This window comes from Periophthalmus magnuspinnatus, chromosome 24 (genome assembly GCF_009829125.3).
Source record: "Periophthalmus magnuspinnatus isolate fPerMag1 chromosome 24, fPerMag1.2.pri, whole genome shotgun sequence".
In the NCBI taxonomy this organism is placed as follows: domain Eukaryota; kingdom Metazoa; phylum Chordata; class Actinopteri; order Gobiiformes; family Gobiidae; genus Periophthalmus; species Periophthalmus magnuspinnatus.
Window position 1 is genome coordinate 13741248 of NC_047149.1, and position 23217 is coordinate 13764464.

The 23217-nt window shown below is 38.9% G+C and overlaps 3 protein-coding genes across 4 annotated transcripts in view; all 3 read left to right on the forward strand.

Annotated features, from left to right (window-relative positions):
- Positions 1 to 5359, forward strand: part of grm1a (glutamate receptor, metabotropic 1a) — a 31617-nt gene extending 26258 nt beyond the window's left edge. The window contains exons 7-8 of one of the 2 annotated variants that reach the window (XM_033991118.2): positions 132 to 1065; positions 3070 to 5359. In XM_033991118.2, the coding sequence (XP_033847009.1) occupies positions 132 to 1065; positions 3070 to 3793 (1658 nt within the window). In that variant the 3' untranslated portion in view covers positions 3794 to 5359. The remainder of the gene's footprint in view (positions 1 to 131; positions 1066 to 3069) is intronic. The other variant, XM_055232352.1, reaches the window with a different exon arrangement.
- Positions 5360 to 5844: 485 nt separating this feature from the next.
- On the forward strand, positions 5845 to 19397 carry rab32a (RAB32a, member RAS oncogene family). The gene is made up of 3 exons (XM_033991128.2): positions 5845 to 6293; positions 16354 to 16631; positions 17870 to 19397. The coding sequence occupies exons 1-3, from the start codon at positions 6080 to 6082 to the stop codon at positions 18017 to 18019; spliced, it is 642 nt and encodes a 213-aa protein (XP_033847019.1). The 5' UTR covers positions 5845 to 6079; the 3' UTR covers positions 18020 to 19397.
- A 478-nt stretch (positions 19398 to 19875) lies between these two features.
- Positions 19876 to 23217, forward strand: part of adgb (androglobin) — a 31557-nt gene continuing 28215 nt past the window's right edge. Inside the window, exons 1-6 of the mRNA XM_055232406.1 lie at positions 19876 to 19946; positions 20014 to 20176; positions 20266 to 20361; positions 20529 to 20600; positions 20813 to 20989; positions 22954 to 23093. Of these exons, the coding sequence (XP_055088381.1) occupies positions 19876 to 19946; positions 20014 to 20176; positions 20266 to 20361; positions 20529 to 20600; positions 20813 to 20989; positions 22954 to 23093 (719 nt within the window). The remainder of the gene's footprint in view (positions 19947 to 20013; positions 20177 to 20265; positions 20362 to 20528; positions 20601 to 20812; positions 20990 to 22953; positions 23094 to 23217) is intronic.

The following is a 23217-nucleotide window of genomic DNA, read 5'->3' on the forward strand; positions in this document are numbered from 1 at the left end:
ACTACGCCCCTCCTCCATCCTCAGTCCTTCAGGCACTGCCCAGTTTAGAAGCTCTGTTTAAAATGTGGTTTGGAGTGGAGTTTAGGTGTTTTGTCAAACTTTAAACAAAAATCTGTTTTCTTTCCCCACAGGTTGCCAGCCCCTCCCTCTCAAATACCTGGACTGGGCAGATGTTGAGTCCATCATTGCGGTGGTCTTCTCTTGTGTGGGCATCCTGATCACCTCCTTCGTCACCTTTGTCTTCATCCAGTACCGGGACACTCCTGTGGTGAAGTCCTCCAGCCGGGAGCTCTGTTACATCATTTTGGCCGGCATATTCCTTGGCTACATCTGCCCCTTCACCCTCATTGCCCACCCCACAGTTGCCTCCTGCTACCTACAGCGCCTCCTAGTGGGGCTGTCCTCCTCTATGTGCTACTCCGCCCTGGTGACTAAAACCAATCGGATCGCTCGTATTTTGGCCGGCAGCAAGAAGAAAATCTGCACCAGGAAGCCACGTTTCATGAGTGCTTGGGCCCAAGTCATTATAGCATTCATGCTCATCAGCGTTCAGCTAACATTGGAAATCACACTTATTATCTTGGAGCCGCCTGAGCCTATCAAGTCCTACCCAAGCATCCGCGAGGTCTACCTTATATGTAATACTAGCAACTTGGGGATGGTGGCACCGCTGGGTTACAACGGCCTTCTAATCATGAGCTGCACCTACTACGCCTTCAAGACACGCAACGTCCCAGCCAATTTCAATGAGGCCAAATATATAGCTTTTACAATGTACACTACATGCATCATCTGGCTGGCTTTTGTCCCTATTTACTTTGGCTCCAATTACAAGATCATAACCACGTCTTTCTCGGTCAGCCTCAGTGTCACAGTTGCCCTGGGTTGCATGTTCACACCCAAAATGTACATTATAATCGCCAAACCAGAGAGAAATGTCCGAAGCGCCTTCACGACATCGGATGTGGTGAGGATGCATGTTGGAGATGGGAAATCGGCGCAGTGTGGCAGCAACAGTTTTCTCAACATGTTCAGGAGGAAGAAGCCCGTGACTGGGAACGCCAAGTGAGTGAGCCACTGTGTTGTTTACTTGTGTTTGGAGTGTGACATGTCGCCTGCAGTTATTGACAAGTTACAAACATGGTTCCTGCATAAACACCCTGAGATAGAGAGAGGTACTTTTGGCACATTACATGAACATTATTATACTTGAAATGTATTTTGAGAAAGCAGAACATTTGTGTTTTCATTGGCAGCCCTAATAACTTCTAAATTGTGTAGAAATGTGTTTATGCATGATCCATAAACAGAAATTTTAATTGAAATAGAAACATGTAGGATTTATACATTTTGAGGCTATGAATAAAATGATGAGGCAAATTTAGATCCATTAGGAAAAGCCCAGTCCAGCTGAAGAGGCTATGCTAATATGGTTTTAGTAGAAGAGATAAGACTTTTAATATTGTCTTGAGCTCCACAGCCGTGATACCTGGCAGTTGGCTAACGTAAGCAGGGGGGCAGACTTTGACAGCGTTCCCAAAGACCTTTTCTGTGTTGTCTCACTCTTGCCACGCAGCCTTCCTAATCTCTCTAACTCTCTCTAAATGTTTCAACAAACCACCATATTGTCAAGGCTGACTTTGTTTAGGCCTAAGGCTAAATCATCTCATTTTCCTGGAGAGCTGCGGTGCCAACCCACTTTACTCAAAGTATTAGTTATCAGCTGTTGTGCTCATAGAGCTGCAGACATGAGTCTTACCATACAGCATCCTTTGTGAATTCAAATTAAAAGTCATTGACTTTTTTTTTAAGTGATTGAACACATTTTCTCAATGGACATGCTTATTTATTTCACTAGTCTGCACTTACAGTAAGTGCAGTTTTATCCTGGATGCCCTTCCAGACCAACTCTCTTGGGGTGCACTTGTATTTAAGGTTTGGCACTTGACATTGCAGTTCTCCAAGTGGCCGTTTATCCTGAATTAACCTCATATTAACTTCTCCTGGCATGAGTGCCCATTTTCCTCCACCCTACTTAATCACATTAGAGCCAGTCCTATCTCCTTCTGGATATAATGTATCATTTCTATTGAGGAGAGGAATACTTGCATGTATCCAATCCAAAATGCCCTAACTGGCTCAATGTTGGCTCAATGACTGAGGCAGTCAGAAGATCATAATGCAGACACATTATGTATCATTTGTCCAATTGATGTCAATGCTGAGGGTGATTTTCTGTTTGCAGGATGGTAAAGGAGGCTCCGGCAAGCTTTTTCTCTGATTGGGTGGTAGCATTAAAGAATAAAAATATGTGTTAAAGCCAAAATATTTCTGATAACTATTCTCTTGATTGACAAGGTGTTTCTGCAAAATCTGTGTACTCCATGTAAACCATCAGATTAAAAACAATATTTATTTCCCATTGTTGATTGCACATATTTCTGCTTTAAAAAAAAAAAGGGAAAAAAAAGTCAATTCAATAAGACTCCACTTACAAACTGTCAGAGAAGTGGTAGTGGTAGTCACTGCAGATGTCTTAATATCTTATATAATATCTTAATTGATGTTTTGGAGGCACGTAAAATTATATTGAGTATATATGGTTTGTAATTCAAAACCATTTAGTCTACTCAAAACAAAAAAAGTCGAGTCACATTTTATGAGATACTTGAACCTGAGAAATTTACAAACACGTTTTAGCTCACCAGTGATAAATTGCTACATTACTGTTTGAATATTGTCACCAGGACAGTAAAAAAGAGAGATTTTAGTTTTTGTCAATATCGTCTAGTTTTATGACATTTCTTATGTATAAAACTGCCAGCATGCAGAACAATTACCAGCCATTCCAACAGTGCTTTGTCATTACTCCTGTTGCCATCCTACAAAATAAAATGAACCCCATTATTACCCCACCATCATGTCCTATTGCTGACAGTATAAACATACAGGGATATGAAATGCTCCTTGTCTGTTCTGCTCTGTTGTCTTGCTTTCTTGTTGATGTTGTCATGTGCCCCCTGCTGGTTTCCTGACAGTAACTTTGGGTCTTTGTCTCTGTATTCATAGTTCTAATGGCAAGTCTGTGTCATGGTCTGAATCAGGTCCAAGACACCCTCCGAAGGGGGGGAGTGTGTGGCACAGACTGTCTGTGCATGTGAGGAAACAGGAAGCCAGCCTGAATCAGACGGCGGTCATCAGGCCCCTAACTAACACCCCCGACCCCCACAGCTGTGACCTCCCCACGGCCGACCTTGGCACAGACACCCATACTCCCCCGGACCCACCTGGAGGCGGTCAAAAACCACCCCTGCACATCGTGGCGGAAGAGAACACCGAGGACAGCACCCAGCAGCCATTTTGGACCCCCACTTGCTCGGGACAAAAGCAGGATTCTCATTTGGGATGTCCTACTGCAGTGGGGTTGGTTGACACCCATATTTCCCATGTGCCATCATTAAATGACCACCCCAATATTGAATCCAAGTCTACCACTGAGCCTTTGAGCTTGACCCCCTCCCGGCTTCCTGCAGGGGGTGCCATGGAGGAGAACACAGACCTATTGCACAGCTACATTTACAAGGGACAGCAGGAGGAGGTAGAGGAGGAGGCAGGGGAGGAAGATGATTTACTTCCACACAAAGCAGGTCTGGAGGAGTCCCTGGCCCTGTCTCCCCCCTCCCCGTTCAGAGACTCTGTTTGTTCGGGGGACTCGGGCAGTGGTAGCCCCCCCAGCTCCATCTACACAGCCGACATACTACGAGACTTTGCACATAGCTCCTCTACACTGTGAGAGCAAAACTACGGTGAACACTCATTGATTTAACTGATCTGCTTTTGCTTGTATTTTTGCTTTTAATGGAATCAAAATATGAGTAAGAATCATCTGGTAACCCAAGGGCTGATGGTATGCATAGCCTTCTTGTACAGAGCTTCAAGACTATAGTGCCAAAATGTTTTTAAAAGAAGGGAATCGTGAAAAGGGATGTAGCGGTTGATTTATTGAGGCTACAGGAGGAGCAAAAATAGCTGGTGAGTGAACTGACTGTTTGTGCACTGTAAAACACTGGCTAACCACGTTTCATGCCAGTTATGATTGAATCAAGTTTGCTGCTCGACATGGAAACGCAGTGGATTCTCCTCCTGCCTTTTTATTACTTCAACTCAGTTTTACTATCATGATTAAACCGAAGAGATACAAACCAAATGAGGATGGTGCATTGTGTAATGGTGCGGGTTTGTTTTTTTTTGCTAATTTTAACCCAAATATCTTATCCATTATGATCTATTTGTTAATAACTAAGCATTTTATCTCTTTTTCATTTATCCAAATATTTTCAGTCTGTTTATAATTATTTCTGTAGGAAGGAAAAATATGAAAATACAAAGTTTATGTAACCTCTGGAAAACAGTTTTTTTCCCCCATAGCAGAAAATGACAGTATGTTGGATATGATCAAATGTGATGAAATTAGCAAACCATTTTGCACAATGCACCAGCTTGCTCTAAATTAGGTTTGTACATTGATTTAAAAGGTGCAGTAAGTTCTTTATTTTTACTTGTATGTGTTACAAAACTACTGAGATTCTACTGAAAATGTGCGCTGTATCCAGATATTCATAATGTGCCAATCAAAGTTGTTATTTATCAACTTAACCCTGCTACCATTTTTATGATGTAGCTGATTTAGGTTAGGGTGACTGTAGATAGCATTGCGTTTACACTCAATCATAACCTGAGGAGGGCAAACTTTTACGAGCTCTGGGACTTGATAAAAGACCTACTTTGACGTCCCCTGCCATGTTGATATTTCTCATGTTGAGTCATTGTAATGGAAAACACAGTACTTTGTGTACAAGTTTGTATAAGCCATCTATTGTTTTTCACACAGGTGGTATGTTTCTAATACTGATAAATGTTTATATATTTAGAATGGCAAAATTTATACTTCTGTCCTGATTGTTGTTGAGAAGCTGTGCGTTTGGTTTTTGAATATAATTTTTACACTAACATGACTGTAAACTCTAATATTCAGTTGTAAATTTAACCAATGATCAGTTGCTTCTTGTATAGAGATTTTACATTGCATTATGAGCCTAAGTAGTTTACTTGAAGTTAAGTTTCTTAGTTTCTTCTCTATAAGAATGATTTCAGAGTACCAGAATATGCAGTACTTAGTGCCATTGTATTGTATTTTCTAATATTTAAGTCTCTTATAGTGTAAGTTGGTTTATTATTTTTAAGTAAGTAAAGTGTAAAAGGGTGCCACCTGTTAAACACTGTCAAGAACTACAAATGAAACTGGCCTTTATGTTTGAGCGAGTTGAACAATGTGTAAAAATAAAACTATTTATATTAAGAGGAGTCTTCACTGCCTACAACAGCAAAACATTAAGATCAATTTATATAGAGAATCATTCTTCACAGGCAAACAGCTCTGTGTATTCCTTTTGTAAAGTCACACACTTCACTGTTTTACAATTTACAAGACATAGCAGGATTTTTGATGTTAGGCTGTAGGCATCAGTTAAACTTGACTGCACATGTTGGTACTACTTCCATAACGCTAAATATTTGGTTTAATAGTCTACAGCCTTCAGCATTCGTCTAGAACTGTGACTCATGAGTCGTCCTCGCCTCACCTAATCCCAAAACTGCTCTAGGCCAAAATTTCCGTATTGTTCATATCCTGTCTTTTCGAAAGCGCGCGTGTTTATGCGGTTAAAAAGTTTACCAATCTCGCAGCTGGGCAGTGCGCTGAATGGCACTTGAGCGCGCACTGGGTTTTCCGCAAATTTCCGGGTCTTATGACTTATCAGGTGGCTTGGAGAGGCGGCAGAAGGAGGAGGAGGAGGAGGAGGAGGAGGAGGAGAAAAAGAGGGCAGATACCCATGTAACTTGTTGCATGTTCCCCTCAGTTTGGTAATGACCAGTCCACTGCTCGAGACGCACCGGTGACGCACAAGGGGACACCGCTATCCAAGAGGAAGCTTATGTTAACGAAAGCAGAAGCGAGCGTGCGTCGTGAAGAAAGTTTGTCTGTGTTAAAAAGCGTGGAAAAGACAGCAGTAGACGCAGCATGGCCGGGGGCTCTGTATCCGAGTGTAAGGAGTACTTGTTTAAAGTCCTTGTCATCGGGGAGTTAGGCGTGGGCAAAACCAGCATCATTAAACGCTACGTGCACCAGCTCTTCTCACAGCACTACAGAGCCACCATCGGGGTCGACTTTGCACTAAAAGTCATAAACTGGGACAGCAAGACGCTCGTGAGATTACAACTGTGGGACATAGCAGGTAAGTTCATTTGTGGCTGGTTAAATGAGTGACTAAAGAGAACGCCTTTTAAAGAAATCACTTCAACGTTTTTAAGCAGTGCTGCAAAACGTGACAGAAAAATGAATTCCTGCAGCAGAATTCCCCGTTTTCATAGAGAACCAGTTAGTCTGTTTCCACTTTATAATCAGGCAGCTCATAATTGTCTCTGGAATGTAGGTCACGTTGTTATAACTGATTAAGCCACGCCCCCTCCCACCATAGAAACGCCACTCAACAGATTAACAACTTCATACAGGTCATTCATAAATAATAATAATAAATAATAATAATAGACCATTGTAAATATTGCAGATACTTAAATAGAAAAGGGAGTGTGGGTAGTTGGGATTGGCATTGTGCTTTTGTCTTAGGCCTACAAAAACAAATATTAAGAAAAGAAGATTTATTTTATACCCATTCCAACCCAAGAACAAATAATACATGGGTGTTAGTGGTGATGAAGTGCATATAACACATAAACAAAATCTATTTCACAGGATCCTCAGAAGTTTAGGAATCAACCACTTCTATCAGGTAGTAGAAACACAAGGGATTAGTATAATTTGGTCCTCTTTATTGTAAATCAGAGTGTTGCACTTTAAGGTCTAACCCTGCCAAATATTGTAAATCTGTCCAGTGTGACTTTACACTTGTTTTTGCACACCGTCCCATTTAAGAGCATGTGATCCAAGACAAGTTGTTCTAAACCTCCCTGCCTCTCACTCACACCAGTCTGTGCATTCCTCCAGCTTGAGTAACCCAGAACATGAAAATCTGAGCAGTGTCAACACAGACTTCATACATACAGTCACTCAACAAACTGAGCTTATTTATCATCTTCACAGGCTGATAAATAAAGTGCACAATACTATCTAAAATAAAATACAAATAAAAATTAAAGACTTTCTCTCATTCACATGGTTGAAATCTTGTGCTCAGTTCAAAATGGTCATGTGTTTTTGCTTATAAATATCTCCTCCAATCTGAAATACTAGGAAAACAAATAAAAAATCTTCAGACAGCCTTTCCATTGGGATCTTGCAGGGACTCCAATGTACACACCATAAAGACCACAAGTAAATGCCACTTTGTAAGGACAAACAAACAGATTAACCATGAAGAATAGTGCATTTTCCAGAGGTCATAATTCAGTCAGTAGGCAACACAGAGTCTGTTCTCCTTGATTAATTTACAATACTTAAATGCTAGTGATGGTAGCATTTGTATTAGTGAAGTTGTAGTGGTGTTATTGGTTGCTGTAGTTGCTGACTTGAGCAAATATGAGCCTATAAAAAGACATATTCAGCTATTTTATTATTATTTCCAATTATAAGAAATATGTAGCTGGTTGTTTGAGTGTGTACTACTATCGTGTATTTGTTTGTTAACAGATTCGTTTGAATGACCAGAAATGTATCTCATTTTCATTCTTTCCTTCTTGTTGTCTGTTAATATTTTTGATTGGGAAGAATCCACTCTCAGTCAAACAAACCTCATATGCTGAGACAGATCCTAACAGATGGTTGGAGCAGTGCTGCTTTTATACTCTGCGCCTGCAGCGGTTGTATGAAGAGGGTGGCTACTTGGTGTGTCGGGCTGTGGGGGCCGCCACCATTGCTTTGTTTGTCTGCCTGTCACTCTCAGATTGGCAGTGGGGCCATGGTTCCTCTCTTCTTCTACCCCTTTTGGGCCTGGCAGCACTGGCTGGCTTTGCATGATGCATCTGCCACCAGGATGCCACAGCGGCTGTCGGCCTGTCCCTGCCAGGCATTCCTCTCACAAGATGGTACAAGGGTAAATATCATACCAAGATCCAGCACAGTCTGTGATGTACACCAATCAAGCAAAACATTATGACCACCTGTTCAGTATTGGTGGATTTAAAGGATTATATGTACAATACGAGACCTACAGCGCAATCTTAGCAACTTTTCTGATAGAGGCTCCATGGAGAATGTGGGAATGTTTCTTTTTCTCATGGAGACAGACAAATAGGTAACGCCAGGTCAGATCTGTAGAGATTCAACCCTGCGCTCAGTAGGAAATGCATATTTTTCATGACAGTAAAAACACATGTAAGAGAATAAATATTTAATGCCATACTGTGGAATTCCAAAAGCTTCTCCATGTAGACAAGCAGGTTTACACAACATTAATCATCTGTTCCTGAATGTGACCAGTTTTAAAGATGCACAGATTCAACTTATCTACCTTACAGGTGCTTTTATTGCTAAAAAAAACAAAAAACTCCAACAAGCATTTTATTGTGGACAGGCTTGCCTCTTCACAGATCTGACCTGTTACTTGACCTGGTGGTCTATCTTCTGTATTGAGACACACGTGGCACACTCTCCATCAGAAAAGTAATATAGTGCATCAGTAGAAAGTCAATGGTCATGAACCTACGCTTGATTGGTGTAGTGGTCAACTGATGCCATTATATAGACTCTTTATTACTCATTGTCATACCATCGCCGTGGCCTAGCCCAGAGACATTCTTGGATTAAAGTAAGGGGACGTTGGTGTGAATGACAGCTGGAGGTGTATTTGCCAAGTCATTAGGATGAGCTATTAAGTCGGCTAATCAGGCAGTAAAGGAGGCGGAATGAGCCACACCGGCATGTCTCCAGAGCGCCCTGTTGTCTTTTACTAACCTTTTAATGGGGATTTTAAAGTCTGCTAGGAAAGACTGTAATCACATGGACGCAGGGACCTGACCGCCCCCTCTTCACCCTCAACTGCCACTTTCTCCTGGATTTAGCCGAACCACTGGACAGGATAATTACAGAGCAGGACACATGCACCTTGACTGGGCTAAATGTTTATATGGTTGAGAGCAGCACAACAAAGGCGAGTATACTGTAATGGGAAAATTGGCTTGACTGGCAACATGTCAACAACTAAGCTGATTAATACCTTCTATTATATTGGTAATTGCTGATTTTGACAATTCTGAGTTAAGTTAAACTATAGACCAGTCATTTGCAGCCATATTAAAATGTGCCAATTAAAGGTGCACATGTAACCTTTCTTATGACTTGCTTGTTTAAATTGAGACATTAGTTTTACAGATTGACCGATATGTTTTGTTTTTTTTCATGACCGATGCCAATACCAGTTGTTTAAAATACATAGCAACCGATGGCCGATAAACTCTGATGATATTTTTGGGCCAATTTGGATTATTTTCCCCAAATTAGGTAATTAAAATTTACTACAAACATCCTCACAGCTCTTTTTTTTTTTACCACAGACCTAGAAGAGAGCTTTGTAGTCACATTTTGTGCAACTATCTTTTCATATTTAAGTGTTTAATGTAAAGCTTTCTCTAAAGTCTGTATTTTTAGGGAGCAAATCAACCAAAACAAAATATCGGCTTGTGCTGGAGATTGAAGGCTGATGGCCAATGCGCTAAAAAGTTAAAATATCAACGTAATATATCGGTCCTTCTCCAATGTCTTGCCTGGAATGTTTCACAGTATGGCAATAAATTTATGTAGATATGTTGTCACCAAGTCGATCTATAGCTCAGATCTGTGGAAATGCAACCTCACTCACAGTAAGAATACATGCTTTTAAAGGATTTATTTAGAAAAAAAAACACATATAAATGCGCAAATTAGATGATTCAATGCAGATTTAATGTTATACTTTCGAATATTTCAGGCAAAACAGACCCCACCAAAAAAGTGACATAGGGCACCTTTTAAACTGAGCTTTTAAAAAGAAATGTTGACTAAAGGCCTGAGACACAATGACGTATTAGCGCTCTCAATCACTGGGCTGTGATGAGCTGCAGGGTTTTACTTTCAGGCAATTTGCGCTGCTATCAGTGTTAGGCCTGTGTGTCCTCTCAAATGTGCTGTGAAGTCTGCATCATCTGTCACACCATGAGGTTTAGCTCCAAAATATAAACCGTCCCATGCATTTCATTTTCAATACAGGCCTTTACTGTTGCACTAATAAAAATATATCTGTATATCTATTGCAGAAATATGTAATGGTATTATGTTTTTTTGTCTGCGTTCAATTTGTGCACTCCATTTCGATACAGGTGGTCTTGTATTGTTTTATTATCTAAAACAATCATCATTTGAAGTGGTAGTATAGATTAGTGTCTGGGTATTATTTTTATATATAGTTTAATTTGCATATGTCTAATTAAGCTCTTAGTTATAGTTGTATATCTAGGTTTTTGATCGCATATTTCTATTCTCCTGTTTTTGAACTTCGCCTGGCAATACCGGAATTTTTTATCAGTCATAATTGATTACACTTACTATTCATTCATGTAGTTTTGTTTCCACTAAGCATGTTTTCTAGTACTTTTTTGAACAGCCATAGTAGTAGTATTGTGTCAGTGTAGTACAACTTGTGGCACTGTAAGCCTCTCATCTTAAAGGTTACACATTTACTTTCAATTCTCACTTTGTCCATTGCTCTGGGCTGGTGTAATCTGGAGTAAGTCACTTCTCACATGCTGCTCGCTGGAATGTGAATGTGCCAGTCATGTGTTGTAAGTCAGGCTCTTTTGACGCTGTACCTTGAATACTGGACTCTGTAGTGAAGTGGTAGACATCACGCCCCTTACGTCTTGATCACCGGAGGCCGATGGCAGTGAAATATAACTCCTCATTCTTTTGTTTTTTTTATTGTAATTCTAGTAGTGATAAGACAAAAAAATATTGTATTGTATTAATCTACCTTTTCCTAACATGCCTCTTGACGACAGACACAGACCGCTGTTTCTACCCCTGTGTCTGGCTTGGACAGTTGCTATGGTTACCCGCCCACGAAATCCAGCGATATGTTGGACCATAGATGAACCAGGGGCTGCCGGGGCGATGGATAATGATGCCATTTTTTTCTTCTTTCCTCATTCACCCACACAACAAACAAGACATGACGGCAGCGACAACAGCTAAAGCATTTATTTCAGTAGTTCAACATATCTGAAGATGGGGTTTCTTAACTTAAGTCTAAACATGGGGGATGCAGCACCTGGATTTAGTTTGTGTTCTGTTCATTTTCGATTTTCAGCTCATCTCCATTATTCTATCATCATATTGTTATCTACGTATCTACTTAAATACTCAGGAAAACACTTGATACTGTAATTTTTTAGACCATTATAAAACCTAAATATGAATCAGAGTTGTCATATTCATATATTGTTTTGGCCGATATTTGCTCTTTTTACCATATCAGCTATCGGTCTTAAAACTCAAGTAGAAGCCGATATTTAGTTTTGGTCAACTTGCTGCCTAAAGAATCCACATAAAGTTCCATTTTAACACTTTAATGCAAAGAGATAACTGCACAAAACATGACTACACAGCTCTCTTATAAGTTTGTGGTAAAAAAAAGGGCTGTGGTAAAATTTGTAGTAATTTTTTTCACATATTGATCCAAAAATATTTGCGCACCTTATCAGCCATTATTTGCTCTGGATTCTAAACAACCAGTATCAAATCGACCATGACAAAAACACATATCCGTCGACCTCTAGTTGATACCTACTCAAACAGGAAGGCGTATCTAATTTTGCATCGATAAGCTGGGTATCAATATGTTTTTCTTTTTTTGACAACCCTAGTAATGGCTACAATCATGGGATAACAGTGTAGCTCTGAGCAAAACTGTGGCACACCTTTGCAGCACTCGCAGCATAATTACTGGTGTTGCTCTGTTGCTAATGATTGACAGATACGTCATGCATGAACATTTTAATGATTGTCCAGACTTGTATCAGAGTCCCCCATCGATTTGTTGTCATTTTATTAGTTTCTCTGCTTAAAAACACAGCAGTTTATCAATAGCCCAAATATCCTGGAGCTGTGAGATGTGTGTCTGTGTACGTGTCTGTGCTGTGACTACTGCCACTCTTGATTGATATAATCACTACAGAGGCACAGTCTTATACCCCTGGGACAGCTGAAGAACGCATTTCTACTTTGTATTGACCCAAAGTAAACGATCCGTGTGCAATATAATGGAAAGTTGAATTGTGAAACTAACATATATAGATGGCAGAAGAAGAGGAATGCTCGTGGGAATTTTTTTCAAGCGGTCATTGTATTTAAGATTCTCCCTGGTGAAGATCAATTGGATATAGATAGATTTGTTATGTATGTATGCTTTGACAATTGGATACAAGAGTGTGGGAACTAATACTCGGCATCTTGAGAAGGGCTGAACATAAACAATACTTAATTCTCGCCATTTAAGACAACAAAATAGTTGAAAGTTCTTTCTCAGAAGCTTGAACTCTGCTCTAAAACACATGCTTTTACTGTCAGAGGATTAGCTGTAGACCTCGATTAAAAAGACCCTAACGTGTCACTGACGATGAGAAATGACTGAATCTCTATCTCTATTAAAATTCAATTAACTACACAGCCATAATTTTAAGCCATCTACTTTCTTTTACATGTTCTTTACCTAGCCTCCCAAAATTACTAATTTCTAGTCTATTCTAGTCTCCAACTGCGTATGAATAAAACATATCTGCCTTTTCCAGTTTTCTTCAATAACTCAAATATTCGTGGCCTGTCAGGTTGAATTACTATTATACGTTTGAGTGACTGTAAATGATGTCCCTTAGACTTCCCTCCATCTTTCTCTCCGCTGCATACATGAGTTTACTCCATTCTTTGGGCTCCTTATCCCGCTGTGCTGACTCTCCAGAGAATTCACCTGGGGTTATCTCCGCTAAATTTAGACTCTCAATTATAAGCAATTACCGTCAGGACTTGGGGGGCCCCTCCGTGAATTCACTGCACTGCACCACACGCAGCTGAGTAAAAATCTACATTCAGAAGATGTGTTCAAAAGTTCACCAAATATCTGGCTCGTTTTAATGAAAGAGTTTAATAGGTTTTATAATTACTCTTGCGCCATAAGCCGTTTTAATGTGGAGCAGGGTAAGAGCTTCACGTTTGGCTGGAGGGTTTTTGCAGTGCTCTAAGAATTCCTTTTGTGGATATATATATTGTTATTATTTTAGAAGAGGAATAAACTTTTTGCAGTGGCATTCATTTAAATAGGGCTGAAAAAAACTGTTGAGTGACAATATCAAATTAACACTGGAGTCTGCACCTAATAGGTCCACGAGATGACTCTTTACGCATAGGATAAATAGTGTCTTGTGATTATTTGACAAAATCAGCGCCCACTTGCTTAGATTCCCCATTTAGAACAAATGAATGTGCAGATTTCATGTAGAATATCTCGTAGACATGAAAGAAGTTATCAGAGGTGGTGTAACTTGGTTGATATTGGTTGAATATTACTAAATAATAATGTGTAATGTGCCAGCTACAAATCTTCTCTATTGAAACAGTCACCACGTATAAATATCTCAGGTTTTGGCTTGACGAAAACTGATCTTTTTAAAATGCATATCTCAAAATTATGTAACAGTTTATGTACCATTTTATTATAGAAACAAATCTTGTATCCTATTGAATTCGGAAAAAAAAATAGTTCAGCAACCCTTCTTTCTGTGCTAGATTATGGAGATATAATTACATACAGACTTCATCCTTTGAAACCTTTAGATACTCTTTCACTCAGCCCTTCGTTTCATAACAGGTGATGAATTTCAAACACCTCACTGTACACTCACTGTACGTGAAAAAAGTAGGTTGGCCATTGCTGTCAGAAGGGAACAGCACTGTGTGAAATGTATTTATAAGGACCATTTGATAGACTGCCTAATTATCTCACTTGCTTGTTGAACTTTGATACAGAAACTCTTAATACAAGATCTCATGATTGTCTATGTCTAAAAACTGGAAGCACTAGAACTGAAATGCGGAAGAAAAAAAGGTATTGGATATTTTGCTTGTTTTTTGTGTCGTACTATATTTTAACAGGGCATTCATGATAAAAGGCTGCTACTCTCATTGGGCTCTCTCTGTATAAATAAAGATAGCCGAATAAATGAAATAAAATTGAGTTCTAAATGAGTTAAATCAAAGTATATATTTTGTTTTTTCAACGTTACCGTTTCTGTAAGATGATCATTCAGAAACAGTGTTGTTGAGATACTAAGGTTAAATCTTGTTACTGCTTTCAGTTCCACAATGATGATAAAAGCACCTCTTTTTATACAACAGAATATATATAAAAAGTGAGTTGAAATGTGTCCGCATAAAATAACTTTATTTAATTTGTAACTTGCCAATTTTGTAAAATGAAAGCGTATCACAAATCACTCCTATAATGAATGCATGTAGTTCCAGTCTGTCAATAATGTGCCTCATAAATGTACATTAAAAATTAAAGGAAAAGCAAAGGATTTAATGATTCTGGTGTTGAAAATTGGAAATCAAAAATCTGATACCACTCAATATTAAAACTAGTATCAAAATTGGGTACTAATTTGAGCAGGAATCAATACTCAAAAAGTCACATTCACAGGACTGAAATGAGCCTTACCTGAATAACTTTAGAATGACCTTGATCTGTATCACAAGACCACATTGACTCGTATATGTCAATGGACCACAATGGAACCTACCTGGACGGCAGAGAGATTACACAGACCACATGGTAATATGACAGAAAGTACTATGATTTTATATCGAAAGTGACATTCTATTGTCTAAATAAAGAGTACTTTTTATCATCAAGGTGGTATCAGCATTGGTTTTCAAGTGTATTCCTTATTACTAACATTGAGTTTGAGTTAGTACGACACTATTGACTCCAAATCAAATCTATTCATAAGAAACTAGAGTAATTACATATTTACATATAAGTAGTATTGTAATCAACGCGGCATAAAACACAAGGAGGAACCATATTGACAAGATTTGGCAAGAGGTCCCTTTAAGACGAAAGCACAATCTCCAAATCATGTGATGAGGATTTCACGTCTGAGTCATGCATTCAGTCATGTGCAAAAAAACAAACAAAAAAAAACCCATAACTGCACACCTGTCACCTGCTCCAGCTCATCTATCTTTAGCTGCAGGCATCATTCATGCTTAAACTCCATTAAAACCAAGCAACTAAAAATAAACAACCAGGAATTTGTCATAGTTGGCATGAATGAAGCATAGTGTCAGACAGACGATGTGTTGAAATCTATTTAATCTGACCGTGATTAAAAGTGCGTCATCATCAGTGATTCAACATGCCCATTTAAATCCTGTTTTTGGATTCACTTCCTTCCCAGCATGCATCAGTGCCCAGGATCTTCTGATATCACATGATGTGTGACATATTTGTCTAGCGTCTGTCTTTTTACATTTAGAATTATACTTTATTATACATTTTCTCATGCAGGGTACAGGACATGTACATAACCTCCCTCAAAGCAAGTTCTAACTGAAAATGTGAAAAACCTGTACGGACAATTGGCACACTCTGCTACAGACACGTACATATTAAGATTTCAGAAGTTAACAAGCCAATTTTCTTTGCAAATTATTATGTAAAAACAATATAAATCATGCCTCTATGCTTGTGGGGGGAAAAAAAAAAACTAATCGAGATTTTTCTGACAAGTGTTGCAAATGTGATTAGATTTCCTTTTTGCATTTTTAAAGTATGAGTCTATTCAAAGTGCACATTGTAAACAACTTCAGAAGCATTAACATTTGAGAGAAGACAGACTTTTTCTCTACAAAAACGGGCTATTGTGTCCTTTGCAGATGACATTTTACTATCTAAAATAATTGCAGCCTTTATGAATTGATCATAGGCCTCAAATTGCACTTTAACTTTAATACAAATGTGTATTTTTGAGTGTAGCTGAAAAATTTGAGCATTTCTAGCAGTCAATTGGCCCTTTAAATGGTCTTTCACATATTGATTTCCCCACTTTATTACCTGCTGGTTTATATCTCCTTTGGACAAAATCATTTCATATTTTATGAGAATGGCCATGGATGTGAAGATTACTTGTGCTATTCTGTAAAAGGCTCATTGTACAAATCCACAGTTATAAATGCCCCCCTCTAGCTTCAGTATATGATATTTTCTGTTCAAAATGAAACCGTCATGTCACTGAAGATTTCTGTTTCTACAGGTCAGGAGCGGTTTGGTAACATGACTAGAGTTTACTATAAAGAGGCTGTGGGTGCCTTCGTGGTCTTCGACATCACCAGAGGCTCCACATTCGAGGCCGTGTCCAAATGGAAGCACGATTTGGACAGCAAGGTGAAACTGGCCAATGGAAATCCTATCCCATCTGTGCTGCTGGCCAACAAGTGCGACCAGAAGAAGGAGAGCACCAACAACACGGCGCTAATGGACAATTTCTGCAAAGAGACAGGCTTTCTGGGCTGGTTTGAGACTTCAGCCAAGGTGAGGTGTACGTCTTAAAGGGGCTGTATGTAATGTTGATTCTAATGCTGATTTATTCTTAATTTAAAAAAACAATGTTCTTATTTGGGCAGAATGAGCCTCACCGGAGTCTCTCATTTTTGCTGCCAATTCCAATGTCTAAGTTTAGTTGGTTTAAACCCAAAATGCCTCTCTGATCTGAATCTTCGCTACTTAAACCTCAGCACCTGCACCTCATGTATTCACAGGCGAGGTGGGTGAAGTGTCTCGCCTTATGACTATGCACAGGTCCAAGTGGGGGTGAAACTGACATTTTGGATTAGTGGATGTTTGATTATAACCTTGATTTAGTACCAATGCCTTTAAATGGAAGGGGATTTTACAGCACTGCTTTTGTGTGTGCATTCCCTGACACGCTTGGATTACAGTAAGTTGGAGGTGTTGTTGCGAGATTTACAGGATTTTTAAAAATGCTTTAGTTTTTGCATGTTTCTCTCTAATGTCTCTTGTTTGGCAAATTAGCTGAAACTGGACATTTTATCCAGATGCTCATTAACTGATTATATTACTAGCAAAATTTTTATTTGAAAGTATACTCATTTTCAAAATACTAATAGATTATGCAACTCACTGTAAAATCACCAATGCAAATGTTACAAAATCAGAAAAATGTGGAAGTATGTAGTGTTCAGGTCACGATTATTTCAACCATATCATGACTACATCTGCAATCCATCATGAGGATTACGAAACTGAGGGGCCTCTTCCTGATACTCAATCTGTCAAACTATATTATGTTACCCCTATGTTATATGACTGGGGTTCTATGGGTTATATAACTGGGAATGACACTTAAATTTTGAGCTCCCCTCCCTTATGTAATGACTTGACATGAACAATTGTTGGAATTTGTTTTTGTTTCTGTGACTATTTGCTGAATGCATTTGTTTTTGTTCACACTTTCACTGTGGCGAACACTTTCTATTAATGGGTTCCAGCTTCCTGTTTATTATATCTTTTGAATGGCAAACAGTCTTCAAAATGCCACCTATATTGTCTTGAATTGTTACCGATGGATAAAGGGTTATTTTTTGCTGAACTGCAAGATGACAACTTTAGTTATGGTTTGAAGGGCAGAATAGCGAATTTCAGTTCATTATTTGCCAGTTTACATAAAAATGCTATTTCTTTACAATAAAAATTGTATTTCTTGTTCATTAAACCTGTTATCTAATTATATCCTCTTTTTCTTCTCATAGGACAACATTAACGTGGACGAAGCTGCCCGTTTTTTAGTGGAGAATATCTTGGCTAATGACAAAGGCTTGCCCTACGAGGAGAGCAATGGAGACCGGATTAAACTGGACCAGGAAACTGTGGCTGCTGAGAGCAAATCGGGCTGCTGTTGACATTCATTTTATTCACACTTCAAACCAGAGCACCTCCCCTCCACAACTTCCTACTCCAGAGGAACTGAAAACAATGTGCTTTATCCAATGCTTTATAAGGCTCTCTGCTCGATGATGCCCTTTCGGTATTGTCTCTCTTGAACTTAAACTATAGGTCACAAGGCAGCAGTTTGTTTTCAAATTTCTTTTCGCAAACACTGTTATCAAGATTCAAACGTGTCTACTTTAGTATTATCTACTGCTCTGGACTGCTTTACTTATCAACATGGAAACACAAGCAACACTAGCTAAAAACTTTAAATATAGGACTATTTTTCTGAACTTGTCAGCTTATTCAATGCCTCAACAAATGTCAATGGGAACTGCTGTTGACCATTGTGTAAAGGCCCTGTATCTGATTTTGGACCATGAGTGAAGGACATTCAGTTTGAATTTCCTTTTCTAATTCTAATGTTGCACAAGGATAGAGAAACGAATAGTGCCAGGCAGTTGTCCTGTGCTGTCTGCTTCATACATTATGGTTCTCATTCTCACACTGCATTGCACTAAGGATGTTTTCCTGAACTAGAAGAAAATAAAGTCAGGTACAGGGCCTTTTCAGTGGTGGTGTGCCGTTTAGAGTTTATACCATATTTTGTGTAGAGTAAGCCTAAGCCCATTAAGTTATATATCTTTTTTGGGTACCTCCATGCAGTGTTTGTTCTTGACTTGAAGGTACACAGTTGGAAGCAATACTGAATTCTCTGCCAGTATGAACATATGGGGACATCTGGTACGTTTTTATATTGTGTTTAGTTGTTTTTTTTGCATTGTGTAATATAAAAATAATAAGAAGGAAACCACTTTGTTGTACATAGGGATTGGAATCAGTTATTTGATTGGATATGAAGGCTTTTTTTAAAATTGGTGAGCCAAGATTACACACAAAATAGTTTAAATCTTCAATACAAAAAATAAACATTTTAACATTTTTGTCATCTGTTACCGAGAGTTGCAAAAATGAATTTTGTCAATGAACAATGGCGGAGAGAAACATTACAAATCAGATAAGACATTTTAGCTTTCCACAGCTTAAATTTTACTTTTAAGACATTTCTGAAATAGCCTATCATAGGTTACTATTGTAGGCTACTTTTGTATAGCTAGATGTGGAAGCACAACTCAGCCAGTGTGTGAGACAGACAGGACCATGTGACTCCACTCACAAACGCAGTGTGATAGTCATCAGACTCTGACCTCCTCATTGTTACTACACCAGAATGTAATGCCCATTTTATGTTGACTGGGCAAAATAGCCTAATGATGTAAGTAATCATAATAAATGATCTGTGGGCCATACTGTGTGCTATATGTGAAATAAATGATAAATTATTCTGGTATCTTAATTTTATATTATTATATTTGGTAGGCCTATGCCTTTTATCATGCAACTTTCATCCTTTTGTCCTACTCCACGAATGTTAAAAAGCGACACATGCTCAGTGCCTTTGGCGTAAAATGTTACGTGAAATGTGAATTTTGTGATTTTTGACAAGTAGCCATCTATTTTTGACTCATAGGTTTTGTAATGTTATGAAAATAATACTACTCCACACAAGAAAGTCCATTTGTGTGAGCCGGTTGCCCTAATAGATGATTAGGTGGTCTAAATAAATGATCTAACATATCAGGGAGAGGATCTTCACATCCTCACAGCTCTGCACAGTTGTGGTAACTAACAGCAACAAGTGATGAGACTCAGGCCCGCCCACAAACACCCGCTGCCTAGCAACCGGCAAACTTTCAGCGACAGAACAGAAGAGCTAAACGAGCATTACTTTATCCTTTTAGTTTGCACTGTTGTCAACTGAAATAAAATGTCAAAGATCAAAGGAAAAAGGGAGACCTCGTCCAGCAAAGTGTCTATATCGGATCGTCACGCAAAAAAGTAAGTTAGAGTGTAAACATGTCAACAAGTAGCACTAGCTAGCATATAAGTGTACGGTTGTGTTCAGTGGAGTCTCCGCGACCGCATCCACCGAGAGTTTAGGAGGCTCATGGAAAAGTAAATTCCCCATTTGGCCTGAATGGAACGAAGCAGATATCAACAAGGAAAAGTGGGACTCCAGTAAAAGCGAGGATGGAAAACCATCAAAAGGATCGACTGCAAATGTGCATGTAAAAGTTTAGACATTTAAATAGTCTCGAAAATGCTAATTTCAATGCTAGCTCTAGGCTCATTTTGTTTGCTTTTGCTTATATTGAAGCCATTCTTTGAAGATCCAGAAGGTAAAGTTCCCCTTCCTATGGTTCTGAGGGTGCACTCTTGGAAACGACCAAACGAGTTCATAACCAACACCAAGGTAAACCGTTCGTTTATTGGCCTTCACAAGGCCAAAGGTTCCTATGTGAGAGCAAATGTCTGTTTTATGTTCTGTTTTATTAAAGGACCATTCAGGCTACCCTGTCATTATTTTGTATTTGTATATTGTTGCTCTCTATTATTTTACAAATACATATTTTCTTTTAGATGCCAAGTGTGATTGAAAATCAAAGTACCTTTGACCTGCTGTCCCCCAATGAACATTTGATGTGCAGTGAGGTTAGTTTTATTATTTTCGACCACTATTGATTAAGACTTGTGTAGTGAAATTCACCTGTCTCAGCTGACACAAATGAATGGCATAGGTAGTTCATCGCTTATTGACTGAATGATTGATAAATCCAATAATGAGGACAATAGGAGAATTAAGCCAGAAGATGTAGTGTTATATTTGTAGAACCCTCATAATGACTGATTTTGTTTTTATGAAGCTGATCAGATGGATCATCAGTGAGATCTATATACTCTGGGCCCACAGTAAGAGTATGTCTCCTGAACAATGCACATGGAAGCCCTGGGAGCACATCTACTCTCTCTGCAAGGTCATAAAGGGTCATGTTCCACTCTACAATAACTACGGCAAATATGTGGTCAAACTCTACTGGATGGTAGGCCCTTGCCTTTTCTCTTTTAACATAGAATCAAGACACTTATATGCACACTTTGAGAAAGAGCCTCTCATGGAACATAATCAGATAGTTCATTATTATTTTGTGTGGTCTAAAAACTCCAATATGCATCAGGAGGAGAGCTGTCAGATTTGTCCATCTATAAACTAGACACTACCAGTGTAGCTACAGTCCCTATGTTAGCCTTATGAAATAATGTAATGTAATGATGTATTTCTTGAGCTGCAGTAAATGTTTCAATTCACCATGGTTGACGAAACACAAATAACTTCAAACTCAAAGTGATCATTTTTTTAGCAAACAAAGTATTGTTATGGAATTAGTAGAGCGGGTGTACCTTCCAAGTTTGGAAATTTGCTGTTGCAACAAGGGAGAAAAATATTTAGACATGTGTCTAAAATGGGCAATATTTTTGAACAGTGTCATCTTGGGGCATACATACTGTCCATTTCTTATTCATGCAGGATCAATATTCCCAGACAAGCAAAAATTGTGAAAAGCATTTTGAGATCTTGTTCACTTTTTCATTGCCACCATGTGCCAAACCTTCCCTTTCCCCAAAGATTACCATCAATGACACCAGGCAGTTTTCCCTCTCAGTACAGACAGCAGAGCAGTAGCACACAGACTGAGGGCAGGAGGAGGGGGAGGGAAGAGAAATCCTTATCCACGGAGAGCTCAAACCATACCGTCTCAGTCTGCCGCTCCCCAAAGTGCTTAGACTTCATATGTATCCTGATGAGTAGATAAGGCTTATCTGCAGTCAGCTGCTTTTTACATCTTCAAGTGGATAGCTGTGTCAGAAGGAGATGCTCTTGAGTATTTTAGCTCAATACAATGCGCCATTGTATTTAAAAAAGGAAAAAAGAGCTTCTTCTTTTGGTAATATTGAGTCCATATTTGACTATACCATCTGTTTTGTCTTGAAAATCTAGCATGACATGACTGTAAGCAGCAATCATCCTCATGCCAACCATAGCACGCTAACAGATGGCTACAGAGATGGCACTAAGCATCCAAGCCCCAACCCCCCTTTGTGCTTCATGCCAATAGGCTTTGTCCCTCTGATCCTTCATTGTTCCTCCATCTTGTATTATTCATAATTGTACTTTGATCATAAAAATTCAGCTATTTTCATATTCATCCTTTTTGATCTGTCATGCCTTCTCCCAGAACACATTTTTTGAGTTATACCCCTCATGCAAACAGTTCCAGCTCTGCAAATATGACTTTGACAATGTTTTGAAAGACTAACAAGAAAGAGATTGAGGTTCCAGACTAGCTTTAGTGCATGACTTTGGTAGATAAACAATGCACAGATGTGAAAAGATCCACTAGTGCTGCACTACCAACAAGCTCTGTGACAGGGCGTGCTAATTGACTGCAGCAGACAGAGCATGTGACCACTTACATCACAAAAGGCATTAGTATTAGATATTAGGAGTTATCTAATACTGGAAGTTAGGAGCACTAAGATTTTGTCTGTTATAGACTGAAAAGCTGTTATGACCTTGTAATGTGAAAGACGATATGAAAGAATTCATGCAAGATTTCCTTGAGAGTAATCACAAACAGAATGTACCGCAGAATTGTATAACATTCAATCAAATCCAGCATTGCCTTGTATTATTATTGTGGGATTTGTACTTCCTGTCATGTGATCTCCAGCTGGCTAGAGCACAGCTGACTACAATTAACCCCATCAGCTGAGGATAAATCTAGTTACTAGCTGTTTCTTGTGCCACTTTAGCCTCCAAACATATTTTATGTTTTTTACCTCTAGTTTATAGAAACAAAATCTAGTTGAACACTAAATCAAATTAATCACATTTCAATTTTAACAATTCTTCATTGTTGTGATCTTTTAGTGTTGTCTGTCCTCACATGAACATTCAAATAAATCCAATTTGCGATTTTTCACAGATATTATTTTTCTCTTCCAGGGCTGTTGGAGGAGGGTTACAGTGGATGATTCAATGCCTTTTGATGAAAGCAATAAGCTGCTGCTCCCTGCCTCCACATGTCCATCAGAACTCTGGCCAATGCTGTTAGCCAAAGCCCTGATTAAACTGGCTAACACAAAGTAAGTTCACTTTATTTTAAGTACTAGAGTCTAAAGCCTTCAGACTTCTTTCGGTCTTAAACAGCTTTTAAACGTGAGACAAAACGTGCAGACCACAGACATGAGTAGAATCGTATGAGACTTT

What these genes read in the sequence shown, in the direction of transcription:
- rab32a (XM_033991128.2), top strand. Translation starts at nt 6,080, where the DNA reads ATGGCCGGGGGCTCTGTATCCGAGTGTAAGGAGTACTTGTTTAAAGTC. An exon ending in ACAACTGTGGGACATAGCAG is followed by an intron (nt 6,294 to 16,353) that starts GTAAGTTCATTT and finishes CTGTTTCTACAG; the next exon opens with GTCAGGAGCGGTTTGGTAAC. An exon ending in GGTTTGAGACTTCAGCCAAG is followed by an intron (nt 16,632 to 17,869) that starts GTGAGGTGTACG and finishes TTCTTCTCATAG; the next exon opens with GACAACATTAACGTGGACGA.